Source organism: Cervus canadensis, chromosome 20 (assembly GCF_019320065.1).
Source record: "Cervus canadensis isolate Bull #8, Minnesota chromosome 20, ASM1932006v1, whole genome shotgun sequence".
Taxonomy (NCBI): domain Eukaryota; kingdom Metazoa; phylum Chordata; class Mammalia; order Artiodactyla; family Cervidae; genus Cervus; species Cervus canadensis.
The window spans coordinates 44,221,755-44,247,400 of NC_057405.1; the positions used below are offsets into that span (position 1 = coordinate 44,221,755).

Here is a 25,646-nt window from a genome sequence, read left to right on the forward strand (position 1 = left end):
TTAACCTCCATGTAGAAGGACCTTCGGAAAATTACTTGTTTTTTGATGGTGCTATTAATTTCTGATTTCATTGCATTCTGGTCAGAGTGCTATTTGTATTATTTCTACTTTAAGGAGCTTCATGAGGCTTTTTTCTCTGTGGCCTGACGCTAGAACAGTTTCATGACTGGCCCATCTATGCTTGAGAAGTTGTATTCTATATTATCAGGATGTAATACACATAAACACACATTTAAACTGTACCTTGTAAGATCTTCTATATCTTTACTTAATCTTTTGTCTGTTTGATGTGTCTTAGGCTGAAAGTGGTTTGTTAAAGTCTCTTGCCATAACTGTATGTCTGTTGTTTTCTCTTTGCATTTCTCACATCAGAAACTTTGAATAACATTCTGCTTTATCAAGGCAGTTGCTTTAGCTTTGCACTCCATGTTAATGCGGTGTGGTCTGAATTTTACCTTGCCTTATATCAAGATCACAACTCTTGATTTCATATTATTTACATTTCCTAATGAAGCTGAAACTGAAACTCCAATACTCTGGCCACCTCATGTGAAGAGTTGACTCATTGGAAAAGACCCTGATGCTGGGAGGGATTGCGGGCAGGAGGAGAAGGGAATGACAGAGGATGAGATGGCTGGATGGCATCACCGACTCGATGGGCATGAGTTTGGGTAAACTCCGGGAGTTGGTGATGGACAGGGAGGCCTGGCGTGCTGCGATTCATGGGGTCGCAAAGAGTCAGACACAACTGAGTGACTGAACTGAACTGAACTGAATGTATCTTTGCTTCTTCATGTTTAGCCTTTTGATTGTAATTTGTTCTCTTGTATACACCATAAAGTTGGTTTCATTTTATTGTGTTTTGCTTTGTTTTACAAGTAACCTGAAAATCTTTTAATATATGAGTTAAGTACATTTACATTTATTGGTATTAGCAATATTCTTGATGTCAAGTACTTCATTTTTTAAAAAACTTGGCTATGTTTCTCTTTTTTTATTTGTTTGACCTTTAGGAAGGTTTGTATTTTTGTTATACATTAGGGGTTGGCAAATTTTTTGTGTAAAGGTCCAGATGATAACTATTTTAGGCTTTTGTGGGCTAGATATTATCTCTTGTCTCCCTTACTCACCTCTGCTAATGCAGACAATATGACTGCATCAATATGTCTGTATTGTATAGAGAATGAAGAAGCTGCAAACAGTATGTATATGAATGGGTATAGCTGTTTTCCAGTGAAATTTTACTTACAGAAATAAATGGAGACCTAGATTTGACCTGCTGGCTGTAGTTTGACACCACCTGTAGTTGACAACACATATTCTAGGACTTAGCTATTAATACTTTTCATAATACCTGCATCCCCTTTGTCTTCCCTTGGGAGCTTTAAATAATAACCTTTGACTGTACTTCATTACGCATGTGATAACCCCTGAGCATGTTCTGCTTTCCCTTTTCTCCCTTCTCTTTACTGTTAAAAAATGGTTATATTCTTTATACTTTGTCGGGATAAATAACACTTGTAATACTCTTCTACTTTTATGCCTTCGTTTTTTTCTTAGGCATAAAATTAAATATATTGAAGACTCACCATCAGTCCTTTTGCCAGAGTAGCACCATCATTTCTTGGTTGAATGAAGCTCTCCTCAAACAGATTCCTTGGGAAGAGTTCCTGAGTTCTGTACTGACTTTGTGCATATTTAAAACTATTTTTTATAGGTTTGATACTTGAAAAACAACATGACTGGATATAAAGATGTAGCCTTACACTTTCTTTCCTATAGTCTTGCTTTGCATGTTGTATTAACAGGTCGAGTGCCATTCTGATATCCTTTACTGTGTAGGCAATTGAAGGCCCAGAAGGATTTTTTGTCATTAGTTTAAGCATAATACTTTTACTAGGCTATGTCTCAGTTGATTATTCTTGGTCATTTTTTTTTTTAGATGTTGGTGAGCTCTTTGAAATGTAAAAGGCTTCATTTCTTTTTGGAAATTTTTCTTGAATTATAGTTTCACATATTCTATACTTTGTTTTGTTTTTTATTTTTCAGAAATCCTAATTACATGTGTTAGGTCTTTTTTGCCTAGATTCTATAGCAACCAATATTTTTCTTAGACTTTTTAGCTCTTTTGTATTTCACTTTTATTGCCTTGGCATTTTAATTCCTCCCCTTAGCACCCTTTTTTATACTTTCATTCCTGTCTGTCCTCTCTCTGGCACCCTAGATTTAAATGTTCATTTCTAAAATTACTGTCTCCCTCTCTTCACCCATTTTCTTCCTTGAGTCATCTCTGGATATTCATCTTCCTCTTTTTTATATTTTTCTGTTCTGAGTTTTTGATTTCTGATGTGGAATGATTTTTCATATGTACAAATGTTTGTTTAGGAATGTTCAAGTGAGGATATTAAATACAGATTTCTTCTGTTCTGTGGATTTTTTAAGGGAATGATGGGATGGGGTTTTATCAACTAAGGTATTTTGATTCTTGTGGTAGTCCTATATAAATATTACATCTTATATAAATATTACTCCAATTCATTTTAAAATGTCTTATCTTTTCCTGAATCAGTAGTAGTAGTTATTCTGCTAAGGTGGTAGTCGGAGGTTTGGATGGTGTACTAGTTTTTAGTTCAGAGTAATCTCAGCTCAGTCCATTTTACTTAATAGAGTTTTTTCCTAAGGTTTAAGAGGGGCCGATGTGTGTAGGTTGGTGTGTCTTTTGATTTTGTTTCTCACTTGTGTTGTAGGATCTTTAATATCTACGGCTTGTCTCCTTCAAGACTCCAAGGGACTCCTGTCCCTTACAAGTCACCCCCATCTACTCCAGGCCTGCCTCCTCTGGTCCCAGGAACTTTCAGGGTCTTCTGTCTATTCCCTAGGAGTCCCTGCTTTGATGAGGTCTGAAACCCTGTTCCCAGTATTTCCCCGCTCTGTGGGGGCTCCCTTTTTGTGAGGATGGTTTTTGTCTGTGTTCCTCCATCATGAGGAACCCAGTGCCCTCTCCCCCTTTTCATTCAGTCTCCACTGATCTTCCTATTCCAGTATGGGCTCTCGATGAGCTTTGCTGGTTTCTAATGTCCGTTTACATGGAGGTTGAAGTTTGTAGTATTCTCTTCCTTAGCTCGCTTTCAGGGTTTTTGGTTTTCTGTGTCTCTTAACTGCTGCTCTTATTTATCTATAAAGTCTACTTCCTCTATCTTTGATTTGTTTATGCGTTTGTGCATTTTTTAGGCTTTTCCACCTCTCTTTAGTAGTTCGGCTCTCCCTCTTATGTCCATTTCAAACAAACCTCAAGAGAGGCTTAGGTAGACATTATCATCCCTATTAGAAGCTTGGCACAAAACCAGCTCAGAGGCCTCTGGCCAGTTTATTGCTAGTTAAGCAATTTATTGTTTGACTACTGTTGGGTCAGTATCTGGTCCAGCCAGTTGTCCATGTATGGCCGTTTCTGTAGAAGGGGTGGTGGAGTTATGTGCTTGGTGGGCATTCCAGTGCTTAGCCTGTCCAGGCTAATGAGGACAAAAGAATCACTTAAGAAATATACCAAAGAACAAGTCATGCATCAGTTGTAAGTACTAGTAGATTTCTTGGTGCTGGGAAACAATAGCTTAGACAGGCAGCCAGAGTAGCCTGGTGAATCAATCTAAATAGGTTGTCGTTCAGTTGTTCAGTTGTGTCCATCTCTTTGTGACCCCATGGACTATAGCATGCCAAGTTTCCCTGTCTTTCACCATCTTCCAGAGTTTGCTCAAACACACGTCCATTGAGTCACTGATGCCATTCAACCATCTCATCTGCTGTCATCCACTTCTCCTCCTGCCTTTAATCTTTCCTAGCATCAGTCTTTTTCAATGAGTCGGCTCTTCACATCAGGTGCCCCAAATATTGGAGCTTCAGCTTCAGCATCAGTCCTTCCAATGAATATTCAGGACTGAATTCCTTTAGGATTGACTGGTTTGATTTCCTTGCTGTCCAAGGGATTCTCAAGAGTGTTCTCCAATATCACAGTTCAAAAGCATCAATTCTTAGGCACTCAGCCTTCTTTATGGTCCAGCTATCACATCTGTACATGACTACTGGAAAGACCATAGTTTTGACTATATGGACTGAAGTTTATTTTGGCAAAGTAATGTCTCTGCTTTTTAATACACTGTCTAGGTTTGTCATAGCTTTTCTTCCAAGGAGCAAGCATCTTTTAATTTCATGGCTGCAGTCACCGTCCATAGTGATTATGGAGCCCAAGAAAATAGTCTGTCACTGTTTCCATTGTTTCCATCTATTTGCCATGAAGCGATGGGACCAGATGCCATGATCTTAGTTTTTTGAATGCTGAGTTTTAAGTGAGCTTTTTTACTCCCTGTTTCACCTTCATCAAGAACTCTTTAGTTCCTCTTTGTTTTCTACCATAAAGCTGGTGTCATCTGCATATCTGAGGTTATTGATATTTCTCCTGGCAATCTTGATTCCAGTCCTGATTTGTGCTTCGTCCAGCCTGGCATTTCACATGATATATTCTGTAAATAAGTTAAATAAGCAGGGTGACAATATATAATCTTGACGTATTCCTTTCCCAGTTTTGAACAAGTCTGTCATTCCATGTCTGGTTCAAACTGTTGCTCTTGACCTGCATACTAGTCTCTCAGGAGGCAGGTAAGGTGGTCTGATATTCTCATCTCTTTCAGAATTTTTCACAGTTTGTTGTGATCCACAGAGTCAAAGGCTTTAGTGTAGTCAATGAAGCAGGAGTAGATGTTTTTCTGGAATTCTCTTGTTTTTTCTGTGATTCAGTGGATGTTGGCAATTTGATCTCTGGTTCCTCTGCCTTTTCTAAATCCAGCTTATACATCTGGAAGTTCTCGGTTCATGTACTGTTTAAGCCTAGCCTGAAGGATTTTGAGTGTTACCTTGCTAGCATGTGAAATGAGTGCAATTGTGCGGTAGTTTGAACATTCTTTGGCATTGCCCTTCTTTGAGATTGGAATAAAAACTGACTTTTTCAAGTCCTGTGACCACTGTTGAGTTTTCCAAATTTGCTGGCATATTAAGTTCAGCACTTTCACAGCTTCATCTTTTAGGATTTGAAATAACTCAGCTGGAATTCTATCATCTCTACTAGCTTTGTTCATAGTGATACTTCCTAAGGCCCATTTGACTTTGCACTCCAGGATGTCTGGCTCTAGGTGAGTGATCACACCATCGTGGTTATCCAGGTTATCTTTTTTGTATAGATCTAAATAGGAGGTGGCTCTTTATGAGAAAAGTCTTGAACTCAGAGGATTTCAAAGAGATGGACAAAAAGAATGGCAGGGTTTTAAAAGACATTACTTAGTCACAAGTACCTAGTCAGTTGTAAACTCTTGGTCAAACTCTGTATTTTGTAGAAGTTCTTACAATTTCTCCCCAGATCATGCTACTGCTGCTAAGTCGCTTCAGTCATGGCCAACTCTGTGCGACCCCATAGACAGCAGCCCACCAGGCTCCCCCTGTCCCTGGGATTCTCCAGGCAAGAACACTGGAGTGGGTTGCCATTTCCTTCTCCAATGCGTGAAAGTGAAAAGTGACAGTGAAGTCACTCAGTCATGTCCAACTCTTAGCGACCCCATAGTCTGTAGCCTACCAGGGATTCCCTACAGCTCCTCCGTCCATGGGATTCTCCAGGCAAGAGTACTGGAGTGGGGTGCCATTGCCTTCTCTGCCCCAGATCATAGTTACCACCAATTATGTGATCTTTCTTCCTGCATTCAAGTTGTCCTTGTAGGTTTTTTTTTTTTTCAACTTTTATTTTGACATCACTGTAACAGCTGTTACTATCACCCAACAGAAAAGTGTAAGAATGTGCCACATGTTGGCTTCGCTCTTGGGCTGGTAGTTAAGTGTACCCTCAGTCACCACTGTCCATCCGTCATCTCCTTGGTGGTAGGAACAAAGGAAAACACTCTTCAAGTTCCATCTTAGCGTGTGTGTTCATTTTTCATAGCACTGACTCTGGGTCACTCAATGACTTATGAAAAAGTCGGATCATCCTCCAACAGTAGCTCATCTAATTTTTTGGCCAGAAGTTTTCAGAGCCTTAAGTTCACTCTCCCTCATTAGAAGCCCATTAATCCTCCTGATGAAATAAATGTATACAGTTAATTGCCAAATGTGGACCTTTTCAGAAAATGTCTCTAGAGACATAAAGCATGTCAAGTTGTTCATCAGTAAGCAGGTAAGATGAGATAAGTATGAAAAGGAAGTACTTAATCATGTATTCAACTAAAATAAAATAAGGATACTCTGAATTTTGCTCTTGAAACACCTTACTACTCTTCCCTCTCCAGCTCAAAGACTTTTCATCCTCTGGTTTTTGTCCCCTAGTGTAGGAGTCCTCACTGAGCCATCGTCATCCAAATTTTGGGGCCCATTCTCTGGGCCCAAAGATGTTCTTTGAGATATTTGATATTTTGCTACATCCTTTTTGGGACCTCGGATGGATCTGCTTTTGTTTTTTCTCTGTCGTCTCTCTCACATATCAAGTGACTAAAGTCTGATTGACTTGTGAAGAAATTTCTATTTGAATTTTAATCTCTCTTAAGGGTATTAATGTGAACCTCAGAATCAGAATGTCTAGCTGGCTGCCAAGGCTGCAGGGAATCTCAGAAATATGTGTGTGTGTGTGTGACTTTATATACACTGCACAGAGGTGAAGAGTTCTAAAAAATAAGAATCACATTCTTAATTGTTTCATGTAACTGTGCCAATTCTACAAATTGTTTTTTGAGTTGAGGTTGAAGTTTCTCCATGTGGTGGGCAGATACCTGCAGAGGTGTATCATAAGCCGTTCACGCACTATTCATATGTACAAGGGGCTGGGAGAGAACCAGTCAGTGTGATTTTTCAGTATAAAAGCTTGTTGCTGCTGCTGCTAAGTCACTTCAGTCGTGTCCGACTCTGTGCGACCCCATAGACGGCAGCCCACCAGGCTCCCCCGTCCCTGGGATTCTCCAGGCAAGAACACTGGAGTGGGTTGCCATTTCCTTCTCCAATGCATGAAAGTGAAAGTGAAGTTGCTCTGTTGTGTCGGACTTTTCGTGACCCCATGGACTGCAGCCTACCAGGCTCCTCCGTCCATGGGATTTTCCAGGCAAGAGTACTGGAGTGGGGTGCCATTGCCTTCTCCAATAAAAGCTTGTTAGAGGCAGTCAGAGTAGGAAAAAAAAAATGCTGAAGCCCTCAGGATGTCTACTAAGGATGTAACTTACAGTGCCAGTAACCAAAATATCAGTCTTATTGAATCCATATGTGGTTGAAAAGACCAGTAGTTTTATTGTGTTCTGCTTACGTTACTTAAATCTGAAAACGTTAAAGTTGGGGAGTTTAACATCTTACATTTTGTCCTGGCTGCTAAATGAAGTGGAAGAGGAGGCCACGAAGAAAAGGATGCAGTATGAGATAAAAGGGGTGTCAGTTCTGTACTTTACCAGTCAGTCTCTGCGCCTGCAAATGGCAGTACAGTGCCACACGGCTGTGTGAAGTCATTTGAGAGTGCTTTATATGGCGATGATCTGTAAGTCTGTAGAATGCTAAACGAAATAATTATTTGAGGAAGATAATGTTTCATATATTTTCCAGGTTCTTTTCAATCTTAACTAGGATAGCATCTCCTCAAGGGCAGAGTATCTGATTCTTAAATAATAGAAGGTGCCCTCTCTATTGGCTGAGGACACATTTTAGGAAAAAATTGTACATTGCCATTATATATTTGCTGCTACTAGATTATACTCACATACCTGGGTAGAAGTACAGTCTGAAATTTAAAAACAAGATGACAGTTTATTGTTCTGCTCAGTAAGCATGTCTTGAACGCTCAGAAGCGTTATGGTCTGTGATTGCTACTAATACCAGGAAAAGGAAAAGACAAGGCTTTTGTTCTCAAGGTGCTCACAGCCTTGCAGCAAGACAGAGAAGTAACCATTTATTGTACACTGTGATTCTAACAGTCGTAGAAGAGCCATGGCATCAGTCCTCACTGAGCTGATTTTCAGTTTTCTAGCCCATACCTGTCCTCAGTCAGAATCTCAGAGGTGGGACCTGGGAATCTGTATTATTAACACCCACCTGCATTCTCACTGACTAGCCAGGCTTGGGAACCAGATCTCCAGGGTAAGACTGTTCCACATCTGTCTTTTGTGAAATTAATTAGCATAATGCCCTCAAGGTTCATCCATACTGTATTATGTGGCAAGATTTCCTTTGGACTAAAGTGAAGTGAAAGTCGCCCAGTTGTGTCTGGCTCATTGTGACCCCATGGACTATACAGTTCATGGGATTCTCCAGGCCAGAATACTGGAGTGGGTAGCCTTTCCCTTCTCCAGGGCATCTTCCTAACCCAGGGATCGAACCCAGGTTTCCCCCATTGCAGGCGGATTCTTTACCAGCTGAGCCCCAAGGGAAGCCCTTGATTTCCTTTATTTTAGGCTAAATAATATTTCATTGTGTGAGTGTGTGTATTCTTCATCCATTTATTCACCCATGGACACTTGTATTGCTCCCTCCTCTTGGCTATTATGAATAGCATGCTGCGAACATTGGAGGGTCTCCATACCACTTTTATTCAACTTGATAAAAAGGCCGTCTAAGCTGAGGGCTTCACCCTTCATCTGGGTCACATTTTACACTGAGACAGTTGACTGGGCCCTTGTTGTTCAGAGCCTGTTTCAGTCTTCCCCTTTACTCTCTGAGGTCTAGAGGCGTTGTTTTCTCCAGCCCTGCAAAGCCCCAGGTTTCTGAGCTGTCTGCTCTGTCGTCACTCCGCTGTCCCGTGCTCCTGTCTTCCCTGCAGTGTTTCGCCAGAGGGAGTGTTTCTTGCTTTAGTCACAGTGTGATGTGGGTGGAAGGTGGGGTGCTCTGCTCCGTGTAGTCCCTCAGGTGGCTGTCTGACTCCAGGGCCTTTTATCCTCACCTGTTCCAGCAGAGAGGGAGGAAAGCTGGGAAGGCTGCCCAGGAAGGTTCTTAGGAGCCTGACCTGGAAGTAGAAATGTTCTCTCCCCACCCCACCGGCGGGACTTGTGTTTAGAGCTCTTCGCTGCTCTGCTGTGCCGTGTTTAGTTGTGACTCTTTGTGACCCCGTGGACTGGAGCTCACCAGGCTCCTCTGTCCATGGGGATTCTCCAGGCAAGAGTACTGGAGTGGGTTGCCATGCCCTCCTCCAGGAGGTCTTCCCAACCCAGGGATTGAACCCAGGTCTCCCGCATTGCAGGCAGATTCTTTACCAACTGAGCTGCCAGGGAAGACCTGCGTAACTGTAAAGGAAGATGGGAATTTAATCTTGCCCTGCCCCCAGGGAGAAAGGAAAACCATGTTTGCACACAGAGCAGCCATTGCCACCAGCCGGAGCTAAATTTGGAAGTGCCAGCCTGTAGGTAGTGATTAAAGCCGTCAGCAAAGATGGGGGTCACCCATCCAGATGTGATGAGACTATTAAGACCGCCACAAAACAAGGGTGCTTTCTGGAGGGCCTGCCAGGGTAAAAATCACTTATGTTATTTATGTAGGAAAGTTTAAGCATGTGGATTAAACAATGGAGAAGCAGGTTTTTCAGAAACTGGAATGTTGTCACTCTTTGAAGTTAGTGCAGAAAAAAAAAGTCTTTAGTGTGATTATTTTATATCTGGTGAAGCCTGTGAGTATAAAATGACTCTGAATTTGAGAAATACTGATCTAAATAAAGATTTTTTATTTATCCCTTATTCATTGAGCATTTAAATTTGTGACAGGTAGCATGAGCACTATAACAGTAAGTCACAGGCCCTCAAGGGGAATCAAATTAAGTAGGAAAGACATAAGGCAAGGAAATGCATACCTAAAACCTCAGGCCCAATCTTTAAGACCACAGGAAGCACTTAAAACATTTCACCATCAGGGTAGCAGTCTGGAGGTACAGGAGTGTTGGTTTTGGAGTGAAGCTGACCTGGGTTTGAATCGCAGTTCTGCTGCTCTGCTCGTAACCTTAACTGTCATTATTACCATCTGGAACCATCTAGTTTCCTTATTTCCAAGTTGCTGATAGTATCTACCTTTCAGGTGGTTGTGAAGATCAGGTAACATGTATACATAAAGCCTGGCTCAGTGCTTGGTATTACATGTGTGATAGTTGTCCTCTTATTATTAGGAGGGTGGAGCTCACACTGGGTTGGTGGAATGGCCCTGACCTCAGACGCATTCATGAGTTCCTCGTTCAGTCGTGTGCAGTGAGCTGCTGCTGCGTACACGGTACTTAGGATGAGGCCATATGAGCACCTTTGTTCTCGAAAGCCCCCTTCAGGTGATAATGTGGGTCATGCTTGTATCACAGGTTTGCAGCCGCCGGCTTACATACTGTCTTCCCCTCTTTCAAGTGACCGAGGCCACTCTGTCCCCCTGGTGCCGTCCCCACCTTCCTCTTTGCTGCTGGTCACAGCCTGACTTACTGTCCCACACCATCGCCTCTTCCCCTGCCTCCTGCTCTCCCTTCATTACTCGAATCTCCACAAGCTGCCCCCTCCCCCCCAGGAAGACTGTTCTTCCTTAGCTCTCTTCCCAAAGCTGCAGCTTTGCATTTTTTCCCAGTTACCTCAGAATAACACACCACCTTCTTTCTGTCTCTGCATGTCCATTGTCCTCCTCTCTTTGCAGACACGAACACTGGTGACTGCCACCAGCATCCGCTGCACACGTCCTGTCTGGTGGGCGCCGTGGTGCGCCTCCCCGACCTCCAGTGGTTCTGTTGTGAAGTCATCGAAGGCGGGCACCAGCTATGTACCTTTCTCAATTTTCAGTACAGTCCTTTGCCCACAGGAAATGACTTGTAAATAGCTCTTGAGCAGAGAGAGGAAGAACAACCAATTTTATCTCTCAGAAAATCATTTTTAAACAATTATTTCATAAACAGTTTTGTATTGTGTTGAAGTATTGAAGCAATATTCATTTTTTTCTGATAAGTGCAAATAGCCTCTTTGGTATGAGATTAAATGTGCTTTTTGTGGGATTAGTTAGGAACCATTTATTACATTGGTTTTATGGCAAATTGATTCTGAGTTCTAAACAGCTGCCTTTACAAAGTCATTTTGGTATATGAATAAGACGTGGACTCTGTGTTCAGAATTTTTCCTTGTCAGTGATTTTTTTAAAAGAGGAATTATTTTTCAGTGAAAGTACCTTGTTTGTTGTTCTCTTCTGTGTCTGCTTGTGCCACTTACCACAAATACAGATTCTCAGACTTTTTCAGTCCTCGGGCATGAGGTCACTGCTGACGCCAACTGGAAATAGACCAAGGATTAACACATGTAGCACATGTTTACCGAAGTCCCAGGGCTATGCGCTATGGCTAAAAACCACCATCACTAGAGAGCAGACAGCTTTTACAGAGAAGGAATTCCATACTTGTTACTGTCAGTGAATGTGCCGTATTATTTTGAGGACGTGCCCATCATAAACAAGTTTAAAAACAACATCTGAGTTATGTCATCTCCATATCTGTCCCGCCACTGCCCTGCCGAGGACCTGCGTGCCTCTTCCTCGGCCACTGCCCTCGTCTCCCCAACGTGTCCCATCTGTGGTCCTTCCCCGTCTAACCAGCCCACCATGCCCTGACCTTTTCAGCCTTCCCTTCACTGTTGCTCCTCAAAAACACCATACTAATCAACCTTCAGTTTTGCTGATTTCTTCTTTTTCTATCCCTCCTCCCCTCCGTCCCTTGCTCCTTCCTTTCCTTTCCCTTCTGCCTGTTTCTTTCACTTTTAGAAGAACCAAAACAAGTAAGTGAACTCAGGGAACAAGTCCATGTGTCACAAAAGGCCTTGCTCAGAAACCACTTCATAATGTTTCTCTGAGTGTCTCTTCCATCCACATAGATGAATACACACCATCTTTATTTCCCCTGGGAAGTTTATGCTTCTAGAACTTTCTGTATTCTGCCATGTCTCACCATTATAGCAAATGGATTGCAAGCTCCTTAAGAGCAGTATCCACGTATGGTTTAACTTCGTATACCTCTTAGAGGGGTCTGCTCAGAGTCAGGGCATAAGAAATGTGTATTGAGCACTTGCTTCTCTTCAAGATAGGCTAGTATAAATATGTCCTTCATTTGAACTTGGTGTTTGTATCATTCCACATTCTCTTTGACATGATCATCTCTAGATTTTTAAGGTACGGGAACAGCCCCTTTCTGTTAATAAGTTTAATATTGTTTTTCATTTGAATCTCAACAGTCAGTGAACTATGCCTTCTCTTTTGGTAGCCTCGTGTGCAAATTGAACACAAGGACCACCGTCCTTGCAGCAACTAACCCCAAAGGCCAGTACGACGCCCATGAGTCTGTGTCAGTGAACATCGCCCTTAGCAGCCCGCTCCTAAGTCGATTCGACCTGATCCTGGTTCTGCTTGATACCAAGAATGAAGACTGGGATCGTATCATTTCCTCTTTTATCTTAGAAAACAAAGGTATGTGGAAACGATCAAATCATTCAAATTGACAGAGTAGACATAAATGAAATTTTCCTTGAGGAAAATCAAATAAATGCCCAAGGTCCCACACCCAAGAGTCTATAGAGAGATGCTTAGACCAAAAGCAGTGAGCCTAGTTAGTGAGCCTAGAACAATGCGCAGAAGGAAAAGGGTCTTTGTTTGCTTGCCATAGGTCCTTTGTGGTGAAAGGGGGCAACTTTATGTATAATTACCACGTGGTTCACCTCCTATACACAAAGAAAACTGGACTGAATTTATGAAACAATTCTAAATGTGGAGCTTTTGTAAAAAAAAAATTAGGCTTATCAAGTACTAGTTATTACTGTATATGGCAGAACAATTATTCTGAATAATTTAAACCCCTGTAGGAAGCTTACCTTTATTAAGCTTAGAGCCTAAGACTATTTATTATAGAACTATATGCAGAGACAGGTCTAGATTTCAGTGGCCAGAAAATCCAAAGTTTATCCTTTTAAAAATGAGTACAAGAACTTTATCAAAACCCTCAATATGAGATATTTGCCTGTTTTTAGAAACTACTGACCCAATACCTGATATATACAGGTTACCCAAACAAATCAGAGAAGCTCTGGAGCATGGAAAAGATGAAATCCTACTTCTGCCTCATTAGGAAACTACAGCCCACACTGTCTGATGAGGGTAATCAAGTTCTGCTCCGGTACTATCAGATGCAAAGGCAGAGTGACTCCCGGAATGCTGCCCGAACCACCATCCGCCTGCTGGAGAGCTTGATACGACTAGCAGAAGGTTAATTTCACTCAACAAATACTTTTATTGGGTGCCCAGTGTGAGCTAGGGCTTTCCTGGTGGCTTCGACTGTAAAGAATCCACCTGCAATGCAGAAAGCCTGGGTTTGATTCCTGGGTTGGGAAAATCCCCTGGAGAAGGGAATGACAACTCACTCCAGTATTCTTGCCTGGAGAATTCCATGGACAGAGGAGCCTGGCGGGCTACAGTCCATGGAGTCGCAACGAGTCCGACACGACTAAGAGACTAAACACACAGTGTGAGCAAGGCTTGGGACTTGGCACCATGACTTCAGAGATGAGTAAGGATGATCTCTGAGATGCTTGCTCCCAATTGGTTAAAAAGTAAAAGCTTGAAGCTACGAAACCTACACAGATTATAGATGTTGAGTGGAATGTAGTGGCATTAAGGAAAAGGAATCTTTGTGACATCTCATAACTTCCTGTAACTTGAGACCTCATTCATTTAGAAAGTCTTATTTACTGTATGGTTTCTTTCTTGATGGCCTCTATTTGAATATACCTTTGTTGGGAACTGTTTTCTGTATAGCATCCTAGGTTATTTCTCAGCAGTTGCCACTCACAGCCACCACTAACACAGTAACGTTGAATTAACAATGCGGTCCTCTGTCCCATGCCTAACGTATGAGACTTGCGTGCATGCTTGCAGCTCATGTGCATCCCCAGACTTTTTTTCCCTTAATACTGGCTTTTACATTTAGCACTTACTTAAATAATCCTAAAATTTTTTTTCACATGAATTAACTGTATGATATGATATATGCTTAACGAAAAAGTTCCATAAAACAAAACTGCTTCACTTTGTCAAGGATTTATAATTAATATTAAGGCAAGAAATACCTAAGATTCAGACTTGCAAGTTTGGTAGTTTTGAAAAGCTGACAGATAAAGAGATGTACCGGAGATGAGAAATGAATTTTAGTTTTGTTTAGATTATAATAGATTAGAGAGTAAGAGTTAAAAGTTACTAAACATCAAGTATATGCTTATATAGCCCCTTTCTTTGCTGGAGCCCAGAGTACTTTTTCATGTGAATACACAGAATTGTCATGGGCTGTGCAGAAGAATTAGGCCCCCTATTAGAGAAAGAACCTAAAGCTACTTGAACTTAGACATCTGTGCTTGTTCTAGTAAAATGTATTTGTTATTAGAAGCACATTAATAATATACAGTTTTGGAGTGGGGAGCACCAAGGAGAGTATTACATTTGTCTCCTCAGATATTCATAAAAATAATTTCCTCATCATTTCAAATGCACCTTCCATAGCTCACGCTCGCCTGATGTTCCGTGATAGAGTGACTCTGGAAGATGCTGTCACAGTGGTGTCAGTAATGGAGTCCTCTATGCAGGTAAGCATACCTTGTACCTAATATTTGAACCCTAATTGCAAGCACTGTTTAAAAAAGACAGTTTATAACATATCTGGAGTTATAAAAATGGCCATGTTTTAGACCTATTCATTCCTGGAAATTTATCCAAAGGGAACCATTTAAAAGAAGCGAAAAAATTTGTCATGGAAACAGTCCGCACTGTTTTACCCACTGGTGTAAAGTAGTGGGTCTTAATCCTTTTTCTCCTCAACACACCTGAGATGCTCATGGTTCCACTCGAGACAAAGTGGCTCCCCAGAGCGGTGCGTGCTGCTGGGCAGTGGGGAAGAGGACTCCTGAGAGTTGAATCAGGCTCCCAGGTGGTTCTGATGGCCGTGACGGGGGCGTAGGGGGTGGTCTTACCGCCTGGGGTCAGTGGTCCCCGGCGTGCACTTCTGTGTGCAGGCCTGGTGACTCTGCTGGTGTCTCCCGTGTTCTCGCCCTGTCAGGGAGGTGCGCTGCTAGGAGGTGTGAATGCGCTCCACACTTCCTTTCCTGAAAACCCTCTGGGGCAGTACCAGAGGCAGTGTGAACTTATTCTGGAAAAGCTGGAGCTGCCCAACCTCTTGAGTGAAGAACTGAGAAGACTCGAAAGGTGAGAAAAGAAAACCAAGAAAGGCATGTAATGGAACATGCTTGTTTGGCATTTAGTGGAACGAAAGAAGTGTAAAGTAAGTGGAAAATCTGTGTAGGAGATTGCAGTTACTTGGTGCTACATAATCTACTCCATCAAAGCTCAGTGGCTTATTAAAAAAACCCACCATACCCTTTCAGTGCTCACTTTCTGGGATTCAGATTCAGGGGCGTTCAGTGGGATGTTTATTTCTGTTTCACATGGTGCCAGCTGGGGTCACTCATACACCTGCATTTAGCTGGGAGCTCAGCTGGGATTGGAACTTCGAAGGGAGCTTCCGTCACACGTGTGGTGCCTTTGCTGGGGCGACTTACTTGGCCAGGAGCTCTCTCTACCGTAAGGCAGTAGGAATTCTGAGATGGTAGCTTAGGACGCAAGTGGCTGAGCAAAAGTGGAAGCCGCTAGCCTCTCATGGGCTGGGCCAGAGCGGACATGGCATCACTTCTGCCACATTTTACAGGTCAGAGCAAGTCACAGGGTCAGCCCACATGCAAGGTGAAGGGACATGGACACCGCCTCTTGATGGGAGAAGTGGTGTAGACATATGGAAAGGAGGGGGCTGATGGCAGCCTCTGGGGGGACCCCTTGGCTGGCTGGTTTAGGGAGCCTTATGGAGAACACGGACTGGTCCTTTACTGTGTACAACCAACTGGGTCCTGATTATGTGAGAAGGACCAAGGTATGCCACCTACAGTTTACACCCCATATAACGCACAGTTTCCATTGAGAAACCTTGGTGAATGGGCTGTATCCTGTTTGCTACCACCGCTTTTTTCCTCTTCTCTTTCTTTGGCTCAGTGTAAGAGGTAGTGCTGTCAGAGAGGTGGCTGGGACTGCTGTTGAGGAGGAGGAAATTGGCCGCCAGGAGAGTGGCTCTCTCATCCTAGGCCAGGCCCAGACACAAAGTGTTTTATAAGCTGGGCTGGAGCATGTGTCACAGGAGAGGACATGTGCAAGGGTATTTGCATAAAGAATCTTCATGTTTATTAATATTTTAATTCACTTCTTATTGTCTGAAGCTTTCCTCCAAACATAATAAATATTTGATCTTTAGTCTTTATATGGCAGCTTCCCTAGTAGCTTAGACGGTAAAGAATTTGCCTACAATGCAGGAGACCTGGATTCAACCCCTGGGTCAGGAAGATCCCCTAGAGAAGGGAATGGCAACCCACTCCAGTATTCTTGCCTGGAGAATTCAGCAGGCTGAGAACTAAGTGACTAAGAACACACACAGTCTTTATATGACCCAGGTGGAAGAAAATCGCAGGTAGAGACCGAGGCACAAGCTGCTTTCAGGCCAGCCCTGTGCCAGAATGCCGGGACGGTTCTGGAAGTGGAGAGAAGAGTACAGCAACGGCTTGACCCGAAAAAGGCCCTTCTGGTCTGTTAGCAGCTGCTCTGACCCTCCCTCAGCATCACGATTTCCTTCCCTACTACACTCCCAAATCTGTGACTTAAAAATTTACAATTTAACAGCCAGACTGAAAAAATTCCTCAGTAAGAATGACATTTTATGTTAAAGAGGTAAATCTGTTTTTCATCCTACAGGGGAACAACGCAGGAATGACAGGAGCAGTGTTTCAAAACCCCCTTTTCTAGTGACTTGTTACTGTGGACATGTGGGAAGGAACATGTCACACGCATCACCTCAAGAATTTTTGCCTGAACTTTTACACTTGAAAGAAAGAGCCACTCGGTCATGTCCGATTCTTTGCAACCCGCCAGGCACCTCTGTCCCTGGGATTCTCCAGGCAAGAATACTGGAATGGGTTGCCATGCCCTCCTCCAGGGGATCTTCCCAAGCCAGGGATGGAACCCGGGTCTCCCGTATTGCAGGCAGATTCTTTATCATCTGAGCCCTGCTTGCTCCCTAAATACGTGAGCTTCTATTACAGAGCTAGACTTTGAGTCTGTGCCTGTGTCGAGGGAGTGAAGGATGGCAAGTGTGTCCATCAGGCCTCTTCCTGCTGGTGCATGTGTGTTAATCGTTGACCTGAGCATGTTACCGGTGTTGATCTCAAAGCTGGGCGCTGGGAAATAGCATGTGAGAGCCTCGTGGCTACACAGGGAGAATTTGGGGTGCACATCTGGATGATTAGCTGTTGAAGCAAAACCTTGAGAATTCTTTTCCTGGCATTTCTCTCCTATTTTGCTCACTCCCTTCATCCAGCAGTGTTCTTGTTCTATTTATAAAACCCCAGCACAGCTTTCTGGGGAAAAGTGGGAGATGGTTTTGTCCTGCTGATACCCGGTAAACTTGCACTTTGTCTAAAATCAGCCTCTTTATCTTCTGGTCTCCTGGCCTTTTCATGATCCAGAGCGTAGTGTTAAGATCAGTACTCTTCCTTTGGTTCTTTTATGGGTTGAGGTAGCCGATCCTTTTCAGTCCTGTCCTGGGCTTGGCTTTGCATTTGGAGAGGGTTCTCACATTTTGAGTGAGCAGAAGCTCATTTGAGTACCCCAAACTGACACACGTCAGATTCAGGAAAGGAAGGACTGTGAGTCTCAGAGCAGTGTTGTATGATAGAAAAAGGGCAATTGGACTTATCAGATTCAAGATGACCCTCCTGGAGGGAAGGAAGGAAAACACAGAAAGAGTAAGTGATGGTATGAAAGATAGGATTCTGCCTTAAAAAAAAAAGTTTTTTTCCCTTCTGATATTTCTTTGTAATGCAAGAGTTCCTGAGCTGATCCTCACAGCAACAGAACCAGGTGCCCCGCAAAGGCGGGCATCTCCTGTGCCTCCTGCTTTGCAGGCAGATTCTTTACCCCTGAGCCACTGGGGAAGCCCCTCCACTAGTGACAGCCAGCCTCAAACGGCAGCTGTCCTACCCGTCTCAAAATAGAGTGTGAAGGTGTCTTTTAGGTGGTATAGTAAAGTGTAGAGTTTAAATAGCAGTACCTTTAAAATTCCCATAAATTATTCAAGTTGTGGAGTGTTAACAGTTATGAGTATCCCTGACCTCAATTTGATACTGAAAGTATACTAGATAGTAGTAATTGTGAAAGCTATTTAGGTTTGTTTTTGTTTTTGTCTTTTTCGGTCTGACTGTGATTACAGTGAATTCAGATTTTCTGTATTGTTGTTCCCAAGTCTACTATGAGTAACTGTAGCCCAAATTTTAAAAGTAAATTTTTAGTGTTTTTTTCCTGGTTGTAATCAATAATACATTCTTTAAAAAAAAAAAAAGTCATTATTTATCTATTTATTTGGCTGTGCCAGGTCTTCATTGCGGCACATAGGATTTTTAGTTGCTTGCCGCATATTAGATCTAGTTCCCTGACCAAGGATTGAACCCAGCTCCCCTGCTTTGGGAGCACAGAGTCTTAGCCACTGGACCACCAGGGAAGTTCCAATACACATTCTTTATAAAGTATTTTGAAAGGAACAATAATGAATGAATAAGGGGAAAAAAATCACATATAATGTTATTTCCCAGAGAGAGCTATCATTAATGTGTTAATGTATTTAAATACATTTAAATTTAAATCCATTTAATTTTGATATCTTCTGTTCCTTTTTCTATGATAACACATGATTTTCAGAAAAATTTACTTATCAGCTTTTTGGTGTAGTTTCTTTTCGGATTTAGTGCCTGGAAGCAGAGACATATTGCTCCTTATACTGAAAAGGCATTTTTAGGTTGTTAGGAAGGGCTTTCTAAGGGACATCTTTTTGAAAAGCTGCTGTAATCCCTGTTAGAAATCGGTCCTCTGGCAATATTTCAGTTTCTAATATGCCCAAGATTTAAAACGAATGTCACAAGGTTAACTCCGTCATTCTCGGTAGGTCAGTAGGTTTCAACTCTGTGTCAGTCTGATGGAGAGTGGCTGCCCAGAACAGATGCTGAAACGTGCTGGGCTTGGCAGGAAGGAGGTCATGGCTGCCTGGGGGAGGCCTGCCACGAGGGTGACTGCTGGACGGGGCAGGGAGTGCCAAGCACAGAGGAATCATAGTCTCTTTACTCTTGAGGAGGGTCATTTTTTAGATGCACTAAAATTCAGTGCCTCATTTAATTGAAGGGGTGTGAGGAGGTCATAATCTTTGGTCTTCCCCTTTGGTTCGGCTCTGCAGACTGGCTGCGAAAGAGCTCAGGCCGCTTCTCTTGGTCAGTAGTCAGCTACTGCTCAGGTAGCCACCAGGCTGTCTTGTAGGTGAACAGTTAACACTGGAGAAAAGACTGACCTTCCAACAATCTGATGAATGAAACAGACTTCCAGAGAGATCTGAAAATATAGACAAACCTGCCCTTTCATTTTCTTTATTTACTATAGTTTTAGGTTAAATTAGTATGATTATCAGAGCACTTGTATTCTATCCTGATGAAAAAGGATAATTTCCTCCTGCTGCTCTAAGAGATGGTATGTGGTATTGGCCTGGAATTATGCTGGACTTAAACCCTTTAGATGGCATCTCAGAGAATAAAGAAAGGAAAAGATTAAAGCAATACATGTTTTCCTTATATGCTGCAGGTTACAGAATCGGAGTGTGGATCAATCCCAGCCGCAGGCTGTGGAAACAGAGATGACTCCAGGGTCCCTGGGAGGTGACACGCAGAAAGAATCAAACTTCAGAACATCGACGCAGCAGGAAGTAAACTGTAGCGCCCATCAGTTCTCTGTTGGAGGCAATCTCGGGGGAAGCCCACTTCTCGGTCCCCCTTCCCATCTGGGGTCTAAAAGACCAACAAGTAGGAAGCATTCAGAGGAGCACAGAAATAGCCAGGATGACAGTTTGGATTGGTTTGACTCTGTGGCAACTCATCCGATTGAACCTAAAAGCACTGCTCCCGTGTCTCCTAGTCCCAAAACAAGTAGGGGGTTGAAAATCTGCAACAACAGATCTCAGGGTAAGGAGGAAAGGGAGGCAGACCAAAGGAGCAAATTGGAGACTGAACCACCTCCAGCAGCAGGAGAGACAGAAGCTCCATTGAGGCCAGACAGCCGTGAGGATGAAAGGGCAAGAAAGGCCGCCACGGTTTCTGAAGCGGCCGTGTGTGCTGATGAGCCCGACTTGGTCCTGACTCATCACGTCCCCAGGAAACTGCACAAGCTGCACAGGGCGCGGGCCCGGGAGTTGTGCAGGAATCCCGCCAGGCCGTCCTCGCAGCCCACAAGCCCTTCTCATCCTCAGCCCACTCCTATCCAGAGCCCAGAGAGAGCGCTGGAAACTCCCAAAAGGAAGAGGCAGAAGTCATGCGCTCAGGCGCAAGAGCCCCACCATGAAAGTGTTGAGAGTCTGGGTGCCCCTGCGGCCAAACTGGCAAAATTCACTTTCAAACAGAAGTCAAAACTGACCCATTCCCCTGAGGACCATGGTGTTGTGTCTCCTGGCACCAGTAAACCAGTAGTTCAGAGTCCTGAAACCCCCCAGCGCAGGGCAAAAGGAGGAGCAGCTCTGCCTGGGAAGGGTCCAGAAAAGCCGGCCTCCCCCTCCAGAATTAGAAGCTCGGCTCAGCCACAGGCTGAGACAGGAGGGGTGTCACAGCAGCCACCCTACAAAGACAGACCAGGAGAGAAGAGGGAACGCACCCCTGCAAAGGGCACTGTCCACCCTGAGTTAGAGCTTGGTAGTGACACGGGGCATTTCCGTCTTGCTAGTGAAAGAGTCAGAAAGGAAGAGGTTTTGTGCAGTAATAAAAGCAGCAAGGTTCATGCTTGCACGTTAGCCAGATTGGCAAACTTCTCCTTTACTTCCCCCTCTGAATCCAAATCAGAATCCCCTCCTCCTCCTGAAAGTAAGAACCCGGGTGAGGGCGGCCCCAGCTGTGGGGCCACAGCCACAGCGCTTGGCAGGAAGAGGAAAACTTTTCAGCTGGACACATCCACCGAGAAACTAAGTCTTTCCAAAACATCTCTCTTCACTTTACCAGAACTAGATGATGAACCACTGGATTTTGATTGGGATGAGGAAATGAGAAAAAAGCCGTAATCGTGAAAAGGTTTCTGGTCAAGTTTCACCCTCCCCCACCAAAGCCAGCGCCTCCAGGATGTCAGTGTGGCATTTATAGATGTGGACACCATGCTGAATGCCACCCCCTGCCCCTGCCATCAGGTTTTGTAAATTCAGGTTTATCCTCATGATGTGAAAAGCTGTACAGTTATTGTAGTCATGGTGATACCAGCACATGAATTGTATTAATTAACAACTGTGCCTTGATTTTGCAAACATTGTACTTGTATTCCTAAAATGTTTGTTTGTTTTGTTTGGGTTTGATTTTTTTTTTTTTAAGGGAGTGGGTTTTCCTGAGACCCCTTCTTTCATTCCCTCAGGAACAAATGCCACAAAGATAACGCTCATAAAGCTAACAAGTCCGATGAACTCTTTTTCTGGTTTTTTTTTGTTGTTGTTTTTCACCCAAGATGTGCTGAGTATGGTAAGTATTTATTATGATTTGCCAGAATCATGTGATTTTTCTGAATTTTTTTTATGTTTATTCTCATGTGTCATATTAAATATTATTAAAGCTCTTGTTTCTCCAAGAGGCCTTCTCACAATTCCATGGTAGACTTAAAGATCTGGCAGCTGGTCAAAGAGACACTTTCTTGGGATATTGACCTGAGTTTTCCTTTCTCTCTTGAACCAAGAATTTACACTTCAGATTCTTTTTTATGTCTTGGGGACTTACCTTCAACACAATTTAAATCCTGTGGTTGGAAGAAGAGGGTGTATGTTAATCTCAGTTATATATCATGGCACCCATCCAAGTGGTTAATATGGAAACGTGATTCCTACTAAGTTATGATTCATTTGTCTTTAAACCCAAGCAATGACTGTTTGGTAGGAACAGACAACTCAAGCTTTGTCTTTCTTAAATGCTTTTAGAAAAACTTCTTCCTTTAGATTCTAGCAAGGATTCCATAATTACAAGCTTTCTGTCCTGGAGTTTGAATTTGGAAAATGATAATAGATTCTTTCATTGTCTGAGGGACTTTCGGCATGAGGAATACTGAAAGCTATATGTACTTAGTTTAATGATCATTTCATTGAATTCATACAGAAAAAAATTTAAGAATCTCAATTTTTCTTGAGCATTTAAATATTAATTCCAAAATGGACTAATTAAATTTTCTGAAAGACTTTAAATAATGACTACAAATTTAGTATGGGTGAGTCTTTTGAGATCATCAGACAACTTAAGCAGCTGACAAAAGACATACCTAAGCAGTGATTATAAAAGTTGTTATTGCATATTCACTTAAACCTATCCTAAAACATCAAGACTATGGTTTAGGTAATTTCTTATTTCTGTACTTTTACTGACTTCCTAGTGTAGTATGATTCTTAATGTGATATCTTCCTCATCTCTCAGTATTAGTACTTTTTTGGGCTTTAGCATTCTTATTAGAACTAAAGGAAAAGGAAAAGATCTGGGTTGTTAAGTGGCTGATTCTTAGCCAGGACATGGTCTGATTGTGAAAACAGGGCAATTCAAACCCGAGCCATAATGATGAGCTGACGTGTTTTTTTCTTGGTAAGCTTTTAAGTCCCTTTCTTATAAATTTTTGTCTTTGAGACTTGGTATCTCTTGCAGTAATGATGTATTAAGCTGGACATGACTGATAGTACCTAACCTATTGATCTGCCATTAGGGTATTTTGATCTGTTCTGTTTTTGTCATTTAGTGGTTGTATCCTAGAGCTTTCATTTCTATCTTGATTCTAGAGCACTTAGTTTCATATAGTTAACTTGTCTCTTCAGGACACAGTCATTCTTATTTTAAAATGCAGAATTTTAAAGAATTGTCTGTCTTCCTTAGTTACTGTATATGACCATCTATGCCATCTTCTGCCTGATTATTATCTGTACTCACCATATATCCTCTTATTTGTGATAATAAATCCAGCCTACTTCTTTTTAGTACCTTCTTCTGCTGGGAACATTTGGTCAAGTTATAAGTTCCATTGTTTATTCTTCAGTGCTTACGCAGAAAGTAGTAACTATATATGTAAATATTACAAACAGACATTATTATTAGAAAAAATAAACTACTCAATGTGAATGCTTCCCTACTTATTAAAAAATTAACTCTGTCACAGCTGACTTTTGTGTTATGACCTTCACAACGTGGTCAATGGGAAGTCTCTGTATGTTGACCCTGAGGTCCTTTTAGGACTCTGACTTTCCTAAAAGCATCTATGCTATTTGAAAAGAACAGCATGTTCCAGACCCACGTTAGTTCTTTTCCTACCTCAGCTCATAGAATCCGCTGCCCCAAGGCATTATTCCTTAGAGACCAGGGATATTAAATGCCGAACCCAGGGCTTCAGGGATGCATGGGGGAGTCAGTACTACCACTGCTCTGGGGTCCTTTAGTTTCAGAGCTGAAAATGTTTAGTGTCCTGAGGCCATGTTTTATGCTGCTGTGTCCTACGTCTTTTATACTGTGTGATTTCACGACAACTATGGTATTTTTTCTTATATGGTATTTAACGTGTGTACCAAGGAAAAACATAGGTGTCTCTGGGGAAATATGTACAGTCTCAAAAATCATATTTGTAGTCAATAAAGGAAATAAAGGAAAGTGTAAAAATAACCTTTAATTCTGATCAATTGTCAGGCTATATTTTTTTTTCAGGCCAGTGGACGCTTTAGAAAGATTTTTAATTATATAAAATTATTTAAACACAATAAAAGCTGTACCTAATTTTCTTTATGAGAAGACTAACCCAGAATCTTAATTCTATCATAACTATATAAAAGGAATGAGTTTTCTGACATATTAAAGATGCACTTTTCAGTGTATATGTTTTATTCTAAGATTTATAATAGGGACTTCATTATTATAATTTTTAGCATTTCTTAGAAATACAGACAAAACAAGCATATTATTCTGGTATCTTTAACTCTTCGGCTTAATTCAATGAAACATTACAGTTTTTTTGAAGGTATAGCCAAACTTTAATAATAGAGATGTACTCTTGATTGTCAAATGTTAATTCTGACAAACCTACGTATTCTTTGGGGCTTCCCAGGTGGCTCAGTGATAGAGACGCTGCCTGCAGTGCAGAAGATGCAGGAGACACCAGTTCATTCCCTGGATTGGGAAGATCTGGAGAAAGACATGGCAACCCACCCCAGTATTTCTTGCCTGGGAAATCCCATGGACAGAGGAGCCTGGCAGGGTACAGTCCGTAGGGTCACCAAGAGTTGGACACGACTGAAGCGATTGAACCACACACACGTCTTTGTGTGTTTACTGTATTTGATTTCTCTGCCTTCTTCTAGTGCCAAGCTGCTGGTGGAATTGCTGGAAGGCCAATTCTACAGAAAAATCTTAGGTCAGCCACAAGGAAGATCCCTACAGCTCACTTTTAGCCAATCCACAGCATTCAAGTGTTCAGAACCTACTGACCCAAAGGTCTAAGTCTATAGGGACCACCTGGGACCAAGCTGACCTTTCAGATGCAGCCTGTCAGACACCCTAGTTTCAAATCTAAAAAACTCCAAATGTGGAAGGCAAGGCCAGTGCATACTCCTCAGTGTTCAGAATTACGTTTTCCGTGTCTGCTTTCCATGTTGTTAAACATTCGAGAAAGGTGGAAGATGACTACTGACTCACATTAAATACTCTCTCTCTGGTAGAGGTTTCACTGCCTAGGTCCCATCTTGCAAATGGTGAAGACCCGCCCCCCCACCGGGTGTACTGGGGAGCGTTACTCCCATTCATTCCCTTCACTGTCCTCAGGGGACACGCACGGGAAGCTGTGATAACTGTCCCCCATGACACATTCTTCTCTTGTTCTTACATCAGTTCCACTGTCTTTCTTCCCTCTTAGAGGCTTAAAAATGCATCTAAAAGTAATATTTGTAAAAGTGAACTTGACAGAAAAACTCAAGTATTAATAAATAGTTCATGTGTCTATGTAAATACCCAGATGCAAGATATCGACCAAGAAGAGACAGACGTAGGATATACACACTCAGCCTGATCTCACTAAGGAGTAGGGTGTAAGTCACTTATCTTCTGAATGTGAATACTTTTGGGGCCACTCTTTTTAATGTTTTGGTCTTACCTGACGGTGCTAATCGTAAAGAACCCACCTGCCAATGCAGGAGACATAAGAGATGCAGTTTTGATCCCTGGGTCAGGAAGATCCCCTGGAAGAGGGAATGGCAACCAACTCCAATATTCTGTCCTGGAGAATCCCATGGACAGAGGAGCCTGGAGGTCTATAGTCCATAGGGTCGCAAAGAATCATACATGACTGAGCTACTGAACAACAACAATTTTATGTTTGGTTGGCACCTTAAGTTGACTAAATTGAACCACCAGAAAGCAAGTATTTGCATCAGGCACACTTCTGTGTGGAGACAAACTTGTTTTAATTTAAGACATTCATAATAAACCTGTGTTGAAAGGCTGCTT

The 25,646-nt window shown here is 42.3% G+C and overlaps 1 protein-coding gene across 12 annotated transcripts in view; it reads left to right on the top strand.

The window, feature by feature from the left end:
* MCM9 (minichromosome maintenance 9 homologous recombination repair factor) overlaps positions 1–25,646 on the top strand; it is a 104,713-nt gene that overhangs the window by 58,724 nt on the left and 20,343 nt on the right. For 5 of the 12 annotated variants that reach the window (XR_006264020.1, XR_006264019.1, XR_006264021.1 and 2 more), the window contains exons 9-12: positions 12,257–12,459; positions 13,048–13,251; positions 14,539–14,621; positions 15,092–15,237. The exons of 1 other annotated variant lie outside the window; for it this stretch is intronic. Coding sequence is in view for 5 of the 11 variants with exons in the window: in XM_043439703.1 (XP_043295638.1) it covers positions 12,257–12,459; positions 13,048–13,251; positions 14,539–14,621; positions 15,092–15,237; positions 19,750–21,208 (2,095 nt within the window). In the remaining 6 variants the exon portion in view is untranslated. Of the gene's footprint in view, positions 1–12,256; positions 12,460–13,047; positions 13,252–14,538; positions 14,622–15,091; positions 15,238–19,749; positions 23,815–25,646 lie in introns of those variants that run through there. 6 more of the 12 variants (XM_043439703.1, XM_043439702.1, XM_043439706.1 and 3 more) reach the window with 5 other exon arrangements.